Source organism: Rhinoderma darwinii, chromosome 6, assembly GCF_050947455.1.
Source record: "Rhinoderma darwinii isolate aRhiDar2 chromosome 6, aRhiDar2.hap1, whole genome shotgun sequence".
Taxonomy (NCBI): domain Eukaryota; kingdom Metazoa; phylum Chordata; class Amphibia; order Anura; family Rhinodermatidae; genus Rhinoderma; species Rhinoderma darwinii.
In genome coordinates, this window is record NC_134692.1 from 26500885 (window position 1) to 26518955 (window position 18071).

General features: G+C 38.7%; 1 protein-coding gene across 2 annotated transcripts in view; it reads left to right on the forward strand.

Moving 5' to 3' along the window:
• The first annotated feature begins 10493 nt into the window (after positions 1-10493).
• Positions 10494-18071, forward strand: part of SLC4A10 (solute carrier family 4 member 10) — a 186180-nt gene continuing 178602 nt past the window's right edge. Inside the window, exon 1 of one of the 2 annotated variants that reach the window (XM_075829364.1) lies at positions 10494-10694. In XM_075829364.1, the coding sequence (XP_075685479.1) occupies positions 10647-10694 (48 nt within the window). In that variant the 5' untranslated portion in view covers positions 10494-10646. The remainder of the gene's footprint in view (positions 10695-18071) is intronic. The other variant, XM_075829363.1, reaches the window with a different exon arrangement.

An 18071-nucleotide genomic window follows, 5' to 3' on the forward strand; every position in this document is an offset into this window, starting at 1 on the left:
CAAGGGTTAGATCGTGTCAGGGAGGAATTCCATCTTCTGTCCCATTGCCATTTTTCTTGACAAAATTCTTTGCAGCTTTGTGGTCTCTGCGGCCTCATTAATGCCAGGTTACCACTGACCTCGGTGAGGTCAAATTGGAAGGTGTTGTCATATTAACATCATTTGATGTTTGCAATTTATACACCTCTATCAACCACACTAGGGGCTTACATGCGGTTCATGAGGCTTTGAGTATGTAACTCGGGACACTCGGCTGAGTGCATTGAGCTACTTATAAATCTACTCGAGATTGTACTTTCTATTTCTTGATTCTTTTTACGTTCAAAGGAGAGGTCCGGCCATAGGGTCAAATGTTGCGCCCACGTATGCCAACATGTTCATGGCAGCCCTCGTGGAAGGTGTCGTCTATGTGTCCCACCACTTCAGCCATGTGCTGAGGTGGTGGAGATACATCGACAACATTTTAATAATTTGGACTGGCATACAGATTCAGTTGCAACAATTTATTGATTTCCTTAATGTCATTGATGTGGATATCAAATTCACTAAGGCAAAATATCCTCTACAATTTTTGGATATGTTGGTGTACATATCTGGTGATAGATTGGTGAAAGATATATATATATATATATATATATATATATATATATATATATACATATACATACACACACACACATACATACACACATATATATATATATATATATATATATATATATATATATATGATAGCCAACATCCAAGACGTCAGATGCTGAGGGTCAAACCAATTGTGCAAGCCAATGTCCCCTACAGTCAGATGCTGAGGGTCAAACCACTTGTGTCGGACCCTCATTATCTGTCTGCAAGATTGGATGAGATTAATAAATTCATTAGAAGACACTACCCACGTCCCCTTCTGAAGAGACAGAGGTCTAAGGTTGACAGGCTGAGTAGAGACAATTTGTTAGTCCCCTCCAAGGGCGATCGGTCAGTTCGAGTTCTGTTAGTTTCTACATAATCCCAAATAAGTAATAGAATTGGCAATATTATCCATAGAGAGTGGCATATCTTACACAGCTTGGCAAATATGGTACTTAAATTTGGGCATCCACCAATGTTGGCAAACAGACTATCTAAGAACTTATGAGACCGGTTAGTATATGCAGATTTTGGCCGTACATGTAGTGTTCTCCAAACTACTTTAGCTCCACGTAAGGTTGGTTGCTATCCATGTCTAAATTGTGGCAATTGCAATAACCTATGTAAAGGGCTCTCCCTCTCACACCCACAAAGTGGCAGCTGTTTTAAAATCAAACACGTCTTGACATGCTCATCTGACCATGTCATATATGTATGGAAGTGCCCACGTGGGTTATTGTATGTTGGAGAGAATGTCTTTGATTGTTGCATAAGGATTAACAAACATAAGTAGACTATACGCACAAAGAGACTTGATCTCCCGGTTTCCCAACATTTTGTCAATGCCGCCCCACATTCTTAAAGTTCTTGAATTTTGGAACGTTGATTTTATCCCCCCCACACAGACGTGGGTGTGATAGGGTTGCCAAACTTAAAAGTAGGAAGTTGGAGTGGATCTTTGAACTAAATTAAATACATTAGCACCTAATGGTCTCAACCTTGAGTTTAAAGTAAGTTCAGCAACGGGTTGATGTCTTTGGGACATCTGTCAGACTTCACCTGTGTTCTGCATAATTTCTTCTCTGAGTAGGTCAATATACAATACATCTTTTTTGTGACTGTTGTATTAGTAGAAGAATTGTATATTCTCTTGAGGCTTCTTTTTTTAAAAACATATTTTATTATTGATGATCTTTGACTGCCTCTCCTGGACCCATACATCTACTTGCATCCATTTCTATAGAATATCTATTTGGTGTACATCCTGTTGCAGTGAAGAAGTCAGAACCGCTTGACTTTTCTTCATTACCCCGTGCGATATATGCCTACTTTTTGGAAAATATAAACACACTCTTTTTTTATTGAATTAGGGCCTGTTCACATCAGCGTTGTCTTTCTGTTAAGGGGTTCAGTCGGAGCTTTCCGTCGGGTGAACCCCTCAACGGAAAGGCAAATGGAAACCATAGCCTCCGTTTGCATCACCAATAACAGGCTGCAGTGGTCTCCTTGGACTGATAAGTGCTGCAGTTTTCCGCAGCAGACATTCTGGGCACTGCACCACACTTTTACGCAGCGTATCCGCCCCGTGTGAACTCAGCCTAAAAGTTCCCCTTTTTTTTAGATGTGCTGCCTGGTCTCTTTTGGATCTTATAGTAGGGGACTTTAGATCAAGTCCTGTTGAGGCCTGCAGCCATCTATCTCTATGAATACAGTGCTATGGTATTTTTGTGATTATATTTAGGTGTCTGGTTGGGAGTCCGATTTATTTTAGGGTCTGAACTTATTTAGGAGTTTGATTTGGGGTCTGATTTACTTAGGGGTTTGGTCTGAGGTCTGGATTTATTTTGTAGTCTGAATTAATTTGAAGGTCTGCGGCCTGAATTAAATTTGGGGTCTGGTATAGTTGTACATTACAAAGTTACTTTACATTGTATGGGGAGCACAAATATTGTTAAATCCTTAGTGTATGTATGCAGGTGGGGGGGGGGGGGGTGAGCCTAAATGAATCTTTGCCCCGATGAAGAAAAGCCTAGCTACAGTTCTGTTAAAGGGCCAGCATCCCTTGTGACATGTCAGGCCTTAAAGGTGATTTGTCGGGTAATGTCACTGCCAAGTGACCAAGACCCTATAAAGTCATGTCTATATCATACCCTATGATACCATGCACGCATGCAGCCTGAAAGGTGACGCAACACACTACTGGCAATACAGATAAAAACAAGGGGACATATACAAAAACACCGAAAAAGGCCATACTTACAAATGGACACAGCCAGGTCAGAAACGCTGATGAAGGAGAGTGAGCAGGTGCTTTAAATAATAATAGCCACTCCCACTAATCTTGAGGGGAGTGGTGTGTGTGGTGCATGGGATGTGTAGTAAGAAATAATAAATGAATAGTGTGTGTGCAAGTGTAATACTATAAGTGAAAAATAGGGGGCAGTAATGAGTGAAGTGTCTCAATAGAAATAAATGGATAATGGGGTGCAAGTGTGTGAAACATGGAGGGATAGTGTGTACGTCATGGGAGGGATAGTGTGTACGTGTATAGCCAGGTAGAAGCCTATTTGTGACGCCTTGATAGTTCATAGAGCGGGCTACCCTGCTTGCTATGCCAAACAACAACACACCATGCTCTTCCAGCATCAAAGACCCGACTGTGTCCAAGAGAAGCGAATATACGTAATAATGAAAAATACCTGGGGTATTAGTGATCATTTTGGCCAAAAGGACGCAAGCTCGCAATCCACGACAAGGATCCCCAGACTTGCGAGTCCCTAACTCCTTAACTGGAACAGAATGTTCCTGATGCACAGACAAAACAGATAAAAACAAGGGGACATATACAAAAACACCGGAAAAGGCCATACTTACAAATGGACACAGCCAGGTCAGAAACGCTGATGAAGGAGAGTGAGCAGGTGCTTTAAATAATAATAGCCACTCCCACTAATCTTGAGGGGAGTGGTGTGTGTGGTGCATGGGAAGTGTAGTAAGAAACTACTACTGGCAATGTTCAGACCTGCTCCTGGGTGCCACTGCTATAGCTGGGTGCCTGGGTGCCACTGCTATAGGAATTCACCACCAATTCTGGGGCCTTAAATTATATCATTATGATTTTTATTTACTTCCAGGGCAATATACATATGGAATGTATTTTTCACACAGATTAAGGCCCTGTTCACATTTAGTTTTTTGCAGGCAGAAACATCTGCCTCAAAATTCCGTCTGGTATTTGGAGGCAGATTTTGACCTGCCAGCACGCCGTTTGCCGTGTTTTTCACAGCATTTTTCACCCGTGGCCATTGAGCGCCCCAGGCAAAAAGTGCCACGAAAAACACTAAAATCTGCAGTGGATTCTGCAGTAAAATCTGCATCTTCCACATGCAGATTTTGCTGCAGATCTGCTGTGGATTTGCATCTGGGAGCCTTAATATGACATATACATATGAAGGACAGACGGGTACAGAAGGAGAGACACAACAGGCAATGTCATTGACGTTACCCATTATGATGTTATCACCGCTGTGACATCACCACCTCTATGACATCTCTATCCGTGCATCACATGCACTGGTATGCTACATTGGTCTATTCTACTTGACTGAGGACGTGCACACATAACTCTGCTGTGTGCATGAGGCATACTTGCCTATAGTCCTCATTTTCATGAGACTGCAAGACAGGCCGCGGTTCTTATGAAAATTTGTATAAAAAGTGGTGTTTCTGGTGGCGTTCCTGTGTGGAACGGGGCTTAAAATGCCCAGCGATTTCAGATTCAAATGTTGATGCGTATGCACGAGGTCAAAGGATAAAATTGCTGAGAGTTTGTTGGGGATCTTTGGTGTTGAGTGGCTTTTCAATATCCTATTATCGCACTGAGGTACAAATTTGGATGTTGCGGAAGTTAAAATCCTGCCTCGGATTTCATCCATTGTAATGTAAGGGCTGAAGTCCACACCAAGTTCTGAAGCAAAATCTGCAAATAAATATCCATGTATGACATGCAGATTTTGTACTGAATTTCAACTCTCCCAGAGTCCCAATTCAATGGATAGAATCTATAGCAATTTCTGCAGGGTTTCAGGGTCAGGTCTCTTTTACACAGCAGTATTTTGGATCAGCATTTTGGTTTACAAATACTGATGCAAAATACTGACTAAAATACTGCTGTGTGAAAGTGGCCTTACTCTGCGGAAAAAATGGGAAGGGAAAGAAAATACTTTACAATTTTAAGAGAAAATATTCTTTAATAAATAATGCATAAAATATGTTTCCACTTTAAGTAAAGGTTATATATCTGCAGTGGCAAGAAATTGGAATGACTTTTTTGCTTTGATTACTAATAAAATGTGGTCTGATTGTTATTCAAGTCACAATCATAGATAATCATAGACCAACACAATCTAAACTGAACTAATAAGGCCTCGTTCACATCTGCATTCGGTATTTCCGCTGCTCTGCTCCATCATAGATGCAGAGCAACAAAAATACCATACACACCAATTCCGTTGCACCATGGGCACCGTCGCAGATCCGTCCGAAATTACTGGAAATGCTGGTGGAGGCCCCTAACGGAACCTCCAACGCAGATGTAAAGAGGCCTAACACACAAAACATTTGTACTGGTCTATCTATCTATCTATCTATCTATCTATCTATCTATCTATCTATCTATCTATCTATCTATCTATCTATCTATCTATCTATCTAAAAGAAAAATACAAGAAAGACCAGCACCAGCAAGTAAGATAAATTGCCTTTTAAAGGGTGTGTGTGTGTGTGTGTGTGTGTGTGCGTGCGTGCGTGTGTGTGTGCGTGCGTGCGTGCGTGCACCAACAGACTATGACCAATAGTCCAATGATTTCAAAGAATATGCAGCACTCCACTCGGTTTTGAGTCACGTTGCCATTAAGGAGATTTGCGACTCAGACAAAATCATATATACTTGACACAAGTGACTTTTTAACAAAATTGCACAACGTGGACTTAAAAAACAGGGGTGAAGTCTATTTAGTCTCTTTCGTAGTCGTGAGTTTATATACATTGATTTACCATGACAGGGGCTTGTCAGCCGTATCTAGGAAACTACAGACGTCAGACTACACATTAGGGAGTCGTGAATTTATATTGAATTTGTTACAAATTGTCCTTATATGCAACTACCTTTTATTCAAAGATGACTACTTTTTGCAATTGCGGGGAACCGCAATGGGTGCAAACGTTGCGCCTACATACGCCAACATTTTCATGAGCATCATGGAGGAGGAGTGTGTCTATTTGTTCCATCACTTCACACTAGTTCTGGAGTGGTGGCGATATATAGACGATATCTTCCTGATTTGGCAGGGCAGTTTAGAGGAATTAAATGCCTTCCACGAATTCTTGAATTCTATGGATCCTGACCTGAGTTTCACTGTTGTACATTCCCAAAATAAAATACAGTTTTTGGATGTGGAAATTAATTCGTTTGAGAACATACTTTCCACTAACTTGTTTATCAAACCAACTGATAAAACTGTGTGTGTGTGTGTGTGTGTGTGTGTGTGTGCGTGTGTGTTTATTGAGGTTCGAGAGTGACCATCCACCCTCTATGGTTAGATCCCTTCCATTGAGCCAGTTCATTAGAGTCAAAAGAATAGTCAGTGAGGAGGGACTATTAGATGATAAATTTAATGTCATTTCACAAAAATTTAAGTAAAGGGGATACCCTTCCACGATTTTACAGGAACATCGCCATAGGATTAAAAATATAACACGAGGGGATCTTCTTAAGGTCCACCCGAAAACAAGTGTCTCTGCTGCAGATGACAATAAAAAGGTTAATAGAATCCCATTCATATCTACCTACAGTGAAATCAGTCAACACATTTCTAGAATAATTCACAAACATTGGTCGATATTACGTGATTATTTCTGTAATATTCCTGAATTTAAGGTGCCTCCCCACTTCTCATACCGTCGGCCTTGTAACCTGAAAGATAAGTTGGTTAGGTCGGATCTGGGCACAAGGAAAAAGGATACCCAAATGCTCCTTGCCCCTAGGAAAATGGGATGTTATCCATGCTTGAATTGCATAAATTGTAAACTAATGCATAAGGGAGACACATTTGCACATCCCTGTCACCAATAAGGTTTATAAAATTAATTATTATTTGACATGCCACAGTGACCACGTGATATACTTATTGCAGTGCCCCTGTAATTTATTGTACGTGGGAGAGGCTTTAGCTTGAGAAAGGCTCTAGAGAACAGAGCTGAAACGTTGCACATGGGGCAATAAAGTACCCTTGATTTTTGCACTTTGAACTATGGTGTGCTGCCTATTATTTGGATTGATGTATATTTGGGAACTTGGTCTGTTCCCTAGGGCTTGCACTCACATTTGACCGGTGCTGCTGGATTGTTTATCTATCTATCTATCTATCTATCTATCTATCTATCTATCTATCTATCTATCTATCTATCTATCTATCTATCTATCTATTATCTATCTATCTATCTATCTATCTGTCTGTCTGTCTGTCTGTCTGTCTGTCTGTCTGTCTGTCTGTCTGTCTGTCTGTCTATCTATCTATCTATCTATCTATCTATCTATCTATCTATCTATCTATCTATCTATCTATCTATCTATCTATCCATCCATCCATCCATCCATCCATCCATCCATCTATCTATCTATCTATCTATCTATCTATCTATCTATCTATCTATCTATCTATCTATCTATCTATCTATCTATCTATCTATCTATCTATCCATCCATCTCTGATCTATCTATCTATCATCTATCCATCCATCCATCCATCCATCCATCCATCTATCTATCTATCTATCTATCTATCTATCTATCTATCTATCTATCTATCTATCTATCTATCTATCTATCCATCCATCTCTGATCTATCTATCTATCTATCTATCTATCTATCTATCTATCTATCTATCTATCTATCTATCTATCTATCTATCTATCTATCTATCTATCTATCTATCTATCTATCTAAAAGAAAAATACAAGAAAGACCAGCACCAGCAAGTAAGATAAATTGCCTTTTAAAGGGTGTGTGTGTGTGTGTGTGTGTGTGTGTGCGTGCGTGCGTGTGTGCGTGCGTGCGTGCGTGCGTGCGTGCACCAACAGACTATGACCAATAGTCCAATGATTTCAAAGAATATGCAGCACTCCACTCGGTTTTGAGTCACGTTGCCATTAAGGAGATTTGCGACTCAGACAAAATCATATATACTTGACACAAGTGACTTTTTAACAAAATTGCACAACGTGGACTTAAAAAACAGGGGTGAAGTCTATTTAGTCTCTTTCGTAGTCGTGAGTTTATATACATTGATTTACCATGACAGGGGCTTGTCAGCCGTATCTAGGAAACTACAGACGTCAGACTACACATTAGGGAGTCGTGAATTTATATTGAATTTGTTACAAATTGTCCTTATATGCAACTACCTTTTATTCAAAGATGACTACTTTTTGCAATTGCGGGGAACCGCAATGGGTGCAAACGTTGCGCCTACATACGCCAACATTTTCATGAGCATCATGGAGGAGGAGTGTGTCTATTTGTTCCATCACTTCACACTAGTTCTGGAGTGGTGGCGATATATAGACGATATCTTCCTGATTTGGCAGGGCAGTTTAGAGGAATTAAATGCCTTCCACGAATTCTTGAATTCTATGGATCCTGACCTGAGTTTCACTGTTGTACATTCCCAAAATAAAATACAGTTTTTGGATGTGGAAATTAATTCGTTTGAGAACATACTTTCCACTAACTTGTTTATCAAACCAACTGATAAAACTGTGTGTGTGTGTGTGTGTGTGTGTGTGTGTGCGTGTGTGTTTATTGAGGTTCGAGAGTGACCATCCACCCTCTATGGTTAGATCCCTTCCATTGAGCCAGTTCATTAGAGTCAAAAGAATAGTCAGTGAGGAGGGACTATTAGATGATAAATTTAATGTCATTTCACAAAAATTTAAGTAAAGGGGATACCCTTCCACGATTTTACAGGAACATCGCCATAGGATTCAAAATATAACACGAGGGGATCTTCTTAAGGTCCACCCGAAAACAAGTGTCTCTGCTGCAGATGACAATAAAAAGGTTAATAGAATCCCATTCATATCTACCTACAGTGAAATCAGTCAACACATTTCTAGAATAATTCACAAACATTGGTCGATATTACGTGATTATTTCTGTAATATTCCTGAATTTAAGGTGCCTCCCCACTTCTCATACCGTCGGCCTTGTAACCTGAAAGATAAGTTGGTTAGGTCGGATCTGGGCACAAGGAAAAAGGATACCCAAATGCTCCTTGCCCCTAGGAAAATGGGATGTTATCCATGCTTGAATTGCATAAATTGTAAACTAATGCATAAGGGAGACACATTTGCACATCCCTGTCACCAATAAGGTTTATAAAATTAATTATTATTTGACATGCCACAGTGACCACGTGATATACTTATTGCAGTGCCCCTGTAATTTATTGTACGTGGGAGAGGCTTTAGCTTGAGAAAGGCTCTAGAGAACAGAGCTGAAACGTTGCACATGGGGCAATAAAGTACCCTTGATTTTTGCACTTTGAACTATGGTGTGCTGCCTATTATTTGGATTGATGTATATTTGGGAACTTGGTCTGTTCCCTAGGGCTTGCACTCACATTTGACCGGTGCTGCTGGATTGTTTATCTATCTATCTATCTATCTATCTATCTATCTATCTATCTATCTATCTATCTATCTATCTATCTATCTATCTATCTATCTATCTATCTGTCTGTCTGTCTGTCTGTCTGTCTGTCTGTCTATCTATCTATCTATCTATCCATCCATCCATCCATCCATCCATCCATCCATCCATCCATCCATCCATCCATCCATCTATCTATCTATCTATCTATCTATCTATCTATCTATCTATCTATCTATCTATCTATCTATCTATCTATCTATCTATCCATCCATCTCTGATCTATCTATCTATCATCTATCCATCCATCCATCCATCCATCCATCCATCCATCTATCTATCTATCTATCTATCTATCTATCTATCTATCTATCTATCTATCTATCTATCTATCTATCTATCTATCTATCTATCTATCTATCTATCTATCTATCTATCTATCTATCTATCTATCCATCTATCTCTGATCAATCTATCCATCTATCTCTGATCAATCTATCTATCATCTATCATCTATCTATCTATCTATCTATCTATCTATCTATCTATCTATCTATCTATCTATCTATCTATCTATCTATCTATCTATCTATCTATCTATCCATCCATCCATCCATCCATCCATCCATCTATCTATCTATCTATCTATCTATCTATCTATCTATCTATCTATCTATCTATCTATCTATCTATCTATCTATCTATCTATCTATCTATCTATCTATCCATCTATCTCTGATCAATCTATCTATCATCTATCTATCTATCTATCTATCTATCTATCTATCTATCTATCTATCTATCTATCTATCTATCTATCTATCTATCTATCTATCTATCCATCCATCCATCCATCCATCCATCCATCCATCCATCCATCCATCCATTATCTATCTATCTATCTATCTATCTATCTATCTATCTATCTATCTATCTATCTATCTATCTATCTATCTATCTATCTATCTATCTATCTATCTATCTATCTATCTATCTATCTATCTATCTAATGTCTATATCTATCTTTCCATTATTGTCTCCGCCAATTACTTATTTAGCCCCATGAATCCTCGCACACTAATGTCCCATGACAAGTGAGGTTGTGTGCAGTGTGTGGCATCAGGGGCAGGTCCACCCTGTGCGGGCACCTCTGTGCTCAGCCTCCACACACAGGACGAGCCATGTGACTGCCAGGCTCGGAGTGTAATTTCCTCTCTACATACACAGCTACCTGACACGAATACTAAGCAGCACTCAGCTGAGAGACACTGCAGAGACGGCTCATTGCTGGGGAGACATCCACACACAGACATGGATATCAAAGACCAAGGGGCACAGATGGAGCCATTGCTGCCAACGGTAAGGTGCCATCCCCTGTGCATGTATGTGGTACACATTGCCCCTCCATAGGGTGCTGCTGTGGATGTGTGCAGCCCCTGCATCTGCTGTACATGATGGACTATAATGGGGGCTGCTGGATGCAAGGACACAGCTCTGTGATCAGTCACCATCAATGTATCCAGACCCTGTACATCTTCTATCCAGGGACATATAGACAATGTCATATGGAAAAGGGGAAAATCACTGACAGCCACATACAGAACAGTTCATTTCTTCCACATATATACTGTGCATTTATATATTCATCTATATGTACTGACCACATCTCCATCTGTCAGTCATCTTTCATGAAGCTGGCCAGGATAATGTTGCAGAATTGATATGTGTCAATTGATCTAGTATTTGACTATTATTATATTTGTTGCACCTTGTATTTATTATGTGAGTGTATAACATGCGTATCTCATATATTCACACATGATGTATACCCCATTCTTCATATTTGGTGCATAACCTAGACTCACATGGTGCATACCCCAGTTTACATACCCTATACAATTATGTAGAATGCATATCCCATACCCTCCTATTTGGTATATACCCAATTTCTTCATATGTGGTGCATACCCCTGTATTCATATTATATTATGGCTTTATATGGTGCATAATACAGTCTTCATATGTGCTGTATACGTCATTTCTTTCTGTATGTAGCACAAGCCATGACTTCATATATGGTGAATGTAATGGATAGCCCATGCCTTCATATATGGTGCATACCCCAATCTCCATATCTGGTTTATATTTGAACCTTATATGGTTCAGACCACAGTCTTTATATCTGGTGTATACATCATTTCTTCATAGATGGTGAATATCCTTCATGTATGGTGTATACACCATGGCTCCATATGTAATTCGCAGCCCTGACTTCATATATAGTGCAATCCCAAGTCTTTATAACTGGTAAATATTCTAGCCTAATCTGGTCCATACCACAGTCTGCATACCTGATGTATTCATATAAAGTGCATCGCCTAACCTCCACATCTAACATATATTTCTTCATATGTGGCGCTTACAATAGTACACCATGCATTAACATGTAGTGCACATTCAGGATTTCCATATATACACCATGCCTTCATATATGGTGAATATCATAGTCTTCATAAATATACCGTATACACCATGCCTTCATATATGGTGAATATCATAGTCTTCATATATGGCGTATATACCAAACCTTCATATATGGTGAATATCATAGTCTTCATATATGGCGTATATACCATACCTTCATATATGGTGAATATCATAGTCTTCATATATAGCGTATACACCATTCCTTCATATATGGTGAATATATATAGCGTATACACCATGCCTTCATATATGGTCAATATCATAGTCTTCATATGTAGCGTATACACCATGCCTTCATATATGGTCAATATCATAGTCTTCATATATAGCATATACATCAAACCTTCATATATGGTGAATATCATAGTCTTCATAAATATAGCGTATACATCAAACCTTCATATATGGTGAATATCATAGTCTTCATATATAGCGTATACACCATGCCTACATATATGGTGAATATCATAGTCTTCATATATGGCATATATACCATACCTTCATATATGGTGAATATCATAGTCTTCATATATAGCGTATACATCAAACCTTCATATATGGTGAATATCATAGTCTTCATAAATATAGCATATACATCAAACCTTCATATATGGTGAATATCATAGTCTTCATATATAGCGTATACATCAAACCTTCATATATGGTGACTATTATAGTGTTCATATATATGGCGTATACACCAAACCTTCATATATGGTGATGTTCATATATATGGCGTATACTCCAAACCTTCATATATGGTGAATATCATAGTCTTCATATATGGTGAATATCATAGTCTTCATATATATGGCATATACACCATACCTTCATATATGGTGAATATAATAGTGTTCATATATATGGCGTATACACCAAACCTTCATATATGGTGAATATCATAGTCTTCATATATGGTGAATATCATAGTCTTCATATATATGGCATATACACCATACCTTCATATATGGTGAATATAATAGTGTTCATATATATGGCGTATACACCAAACCTTCATATATGGTGAATATCATAGTCTTCATATATGGTGAATATCATAGTCTTCATATATATGGCGTATACACCATACCTTCATATATGGTGTACAACCAGTGTCTCCATATATAATAATGCATAAATCATTCCTTCATAGATGGGGCATATCTCAGTTTGCAGACATGGAGCATACTCCATGCATTCATATATAATGTATTATACCCCATGTCTTCCTATATGATGCATTCCCTATATATGGTCCCATTGCTGTAATAGAACATAGAATATAGACATGCTGTATAGATGTGTGTGTGGGTAAAGCTTATTTTGCAGGTAAGATGATGGCTACCTAGGAATGGCTTTGAACCAATGTCGCCTGTTAGACAGGTACCATGTGTGGGTGTAAAATGTAGGAAATCATCATGTACTTTCAGCAGGGAGAAAAAGCCCCATGCTGTGTAAATCAGTCAATTAATGAGCGAGGGCAAAGCTGATTATTCCAATGTTACCACCGAAAAGACCTGGTTCCTGACTCGTAGCCGTCTATAATTATTGTCAAGTATTCATAAGTATAGTTCATGGAAAAAGAGCATTGCCTGGAAAGGTTGCCTCCGTAGTTATCCTTTGAGTTGCTCACTTACTAAGCAATTCCTACACTTAAATATCGTCTCATGGGAGAAAATGATGTTTTGTACATTAATCGTCTTATTGGAATGTGACAATAGGATATATTCTTTGGGGCTTTGTTGTTTTGGGATAATCCAGATGTATTTCTGCTAGTAGTTTGAATTAAAGGGGTTCTCCGCTTTTGGCAATTGCTACTAGAATCGCTGTTATTTAGAAAAAACACCAATGAGCCAAAAACCGCAAGACAAAATAAAAATAAAATTCCACCTAAAAAACGCTATGTTTTTAGTGAGTTTAATATTTTCCATTGACTTCTAGTTGCCGAAAAAAAAAGTGGAAAAAACAATGCCAGGAAAAACACTACAGGAAACATGGCGTTTTTCCTAAAAACTGCGTGTGAAGCCATATTGGAAATTTATAAAAATAGTTCTGCTTCGTTTTCATATAGGAGTAGCTTACTCACATATGATAATAAGAATTCCCAGCAGAAGTGATGTGGTTATACATCAGGGCAGTCATGTAAAAATTGGGAATCGTGATCGATTAAGCTTAGTCATTGTATATAAAAAATGATGCAACTTTCTAATGTACTTTTTGTTTCAATTCTTCAAAATGTTCAAGATCTCTGCTTGCTGTCTGTGAATGGTGACATTTATTGTTTACATTCAGAGACTGAAAACCTGTCCTGGTCATGTCCAACTCACACAAACAGCTGAGTTTTCCATGAAAGCCGCAGCTAGTCAGACATATTTCCTGCAGGATAGGTGTGTTACATGGCGGTCATTCTGATCAATGACCATACCTGTAATACACGGACAGCTAAAGTCCTCTCCAGATCAGGTCTTACAGTGGCTCTTGTTTCTGGCTAATAGAGGGGGGGGGGGGGGTCCTGAACATTAGACCCCCCTCAATAATGTCCATATGTCCTAATAGGGCATGTGGATAAGGGTTGTCTTCAGGAGAAACCCCTTTATATCACCTCTACCACAGGCATCCTTTTAAAGGATATAAACCCAGTTTTTCAAATCAGGATTTGACATAAGTCATTATGACCAGATCAGCATATATCCTTCACGTTGTAAAGCGGTAATAAAGAAGATTGTCTATAGGGTTTAACATTATTAAAAGATGCAAAAAGGGCCATAGACATATCTCTTGGAGAACAAAGTTTTAAGCAAGTTAAAATCGAACCTGTCCAATCCATTTTTCCCCCTGACATCTGCAGTCGGTGGACCATCAGACAGGCACCATAGACATTCCCAGGTCCTCACCGCCTAATAGCAAAAGGGATGGGACCAGCCATGACTGGAAATCTCGGACACAGTCCTTGCTCTACTGTACTATTAAGAGCTCTGTTCGAATGACTGAGTATTTCATAGAATATGGAAAAGACGGGTCTGTCAGACTGTGAAATTTTAGATTTTATGATCATTTATTTTTATGTTTCAGAAAAATGTGATTATTAGTCTTCATTTGTAAAAAGTGTGGTCTGAGTGCTGCCATTTGGGCATGAGCATTAGACCTGTGTAATGTGAGATAACAACCAGTCCTGTCTGCCTCAAATGTCTCAAAAAAATGGTCAGCACCATGCTATGTCTTCAAGGCAACCACCAAGGAAATCCTCCACAGGTCATGTTCAGCCCTTCTAGATAGTGGCCATTTTCTGCACTTATTTGCACCTAATTTGGCACCTGAACACTTCTGACCATTGTTCAATTCTAGATTAGTATTGGGTATAGGGCTATTTATGTACATGCTGGTAAAGGGACTTTTGGATCTGCAATGGTTGGGTTAAATGACTTTTACTTGAAGTATAGGAAACAGAAGGTCTATCTGTACCATTATTTTTTGTAAGACTACATGTACGCTAGTTTTATACCAACAACACAAAAAAGAGTTTATAGCCAAACATATGTATAAATAATGAATATTTTTATTAACACATATTAATACAAGATTAAAAAGTATAACAAAAGGACAAGACCCTAGTAAAAAGGATTGGGAGCGGTTACTGATATATTTAGTGAGAACATGGGTAATAGAGATGCTGTCCACTAGTTCCAATCAGTACAGAAAATTCCCCTTTTAAATTGTAAACAAGTGAGCCAAAAACAAAGATGCTATATAGCTCAAACTCTCCATGTTATAAGTGAACATTAGATGATCAGGAGAAGATTCATAGTAAAGTGCCAAATGCAATTAGTAGTCAGAAACAGATGACAGCCGCTTACCCATAATGATGGTAGTAAAAGTCAGTGTTCGCTCCAACACATAAGCCCAAACGCGCGTTTCGCTATTCAGTTGCTTCCTCAGGGGGAGATGTGCATATGTATGTACCCTGCCTAGCTGTCCTTTTATACTGTGATACATATCGGGTTAGTTAGCAATGACTGTCGGCGCATGCGCCGTGATGCGACCGGAAGCGAAGACTGCCCCACTTCCGCCCCCAGGTGCTGGAGCGCACATCCGGATTCCCGACGCGTAACGGGAGTTCTGGACATGCGCAGTGCACTAAAGGAGACGGAGCGGAGGCAGCGTCACACCAGCAGCTGACACGGGCATGCGCACTCATCGCATGGGAGAACTTGGAATATGTAAGTAAGATCGTATGTGTTATGGACATAATTAATTATGTATGTACCTCAAAGTCGTGCCTCGCTAGCTTCGTAGGGACAAACAAGTAGAAATCTAAGCATGTCTATAAAAATCATGCTAAAAAAAGGGGTTAATGCAAAAAAGGAGATAAGTATCTAGTCTCTGAAAATATGTAATGACATGAGTATATGCATGTGACAAAAGAAGAGATAAATATATAAGATAAGAGACCTTAGTCAAAAAGTCATTGTGCCAAAAAATACAGCAAAAGGAAGAGGAAAAGAAAACTACTAAGCATGAAAAGGAGAAATAATAATAAGACAATAGCAATAATGCTATTGATGTACATGGTGACAAAAGTGCAAGTTATGATATATCCTACCAACAAACAGATATAAATGGAAACATAATATCTATATTATAATAAGAACATACACAAAATAGTAATAATAATACATAGTGATATGGTACAGTTGAGTCATACATAGGAGCTAATAAAGATACATATAGATATAGGTATGCTTAAATTTACCCAATTACATGCCCCTCTATACCTCAATTTATACATAAATACATAAAAACTAGCTAGATTATCCATATCTGTTAGAGGAATCTTGACTGTATAGATTAATCAACCTAAAAACACTACGAGCATACATCAATGTTTATTATAAATATGAATACATTTGTTTCATCTATGATGGTATATATATCTGGCACGTGTCACGTGTTTTTAAAATCCTACTGATTAAGGGATACAGATACTACAAAATATGCATATAAGTCTAAAGAAACCTCAACACAATATATAGGCGTTTGGAAAGATGGCTGAAGATACAGAGGTCCTAGATATTGTATAAATAACGGTCATATTCGAAGACCAGCAGTATTCAATACGATGATTCGAACTTGTTTATTATTTATTCAATCTGGGATGAAAAGGATAAGTGACTCCCTCATCCACAGTCGGACAGCAAACATATAAGAGCACTATACAGACACCTAAAATAAAAAACAGATGTAAGACAAGACAAAATTAAAAAGTACTATAGGATAGAGATTATAGAAATGGAACAAAGCTCAAATTTTCATTCAGTCCGTGGGGTCTCATGGATCCAATCATAACGATCCATTTACACTCCCTCTGGGCTAGGAGTCTCTTCATATTGCCCCCTCTGATGCCACAATGTATTATATCAATACCACGTACCAATAATGTTTTTGGATTACATTCGTGGTATTTTTTAAAATGTCTGGGTAATGTTTTTAAACTTGACAGATCCTCTATTTCATTGGCTTTGATGATATCTCGTACATGTTCTCTCGTACGCGTTCTTAGTTCCCTCGACGTGAGCCCTATGTATATCTTCTGACAGCCACATGTGGCATAATATACCACATGTGTGGAGCTACAAGAAATGTACTCCCTAATGTCAAACTGTCTTAGACCGTCGGCTGACAAAAAATTGGTTGCCCGGCATATATTGCTACAGGCTTTGCAATCGCCACAGGGATAGCAGCCCTTTCTAGGTCCTCGAGACCCAAATGGGCAGATATAACGAGGTATATAGTGGCTTTTGACCAAAAAATCTTTTCAATTCATAGCTCTTCTTGCCGTCATCAAGGGTCTTTCTGACAGGTTCTGAGCTAATTGTGGCTCAGACCTCAAGATCGGCCAATGTTTCTCTAAAATGGCTCTCATTTGGTTCCATTGTCCATTAAAAGTGGAAATGAAACGTACATCTGAATTACTTGATCGTTGTGGCTAAGGCCTCAGAAGCGCTTCCTGTGGGGTAGCTCTAGCTCTCCCGTACCCAGATTTAATCATTCTATTACTGTATCCTCTGTCTTTGAATCTTGATCTTAGGTCCTCAGATTGTTGTTCAAATAAAGTATTAGAAGAACAGATCCGCCTGATTCTGAGGAATTGTCCAACCGGGATGGCTCTAATAGTGGATGGGGTGTGGGCTGATGAAGCATGCAGCAAGGAATTAACTGCTGTTGGTTTACGGAAAACATCAGTTTGTAAGA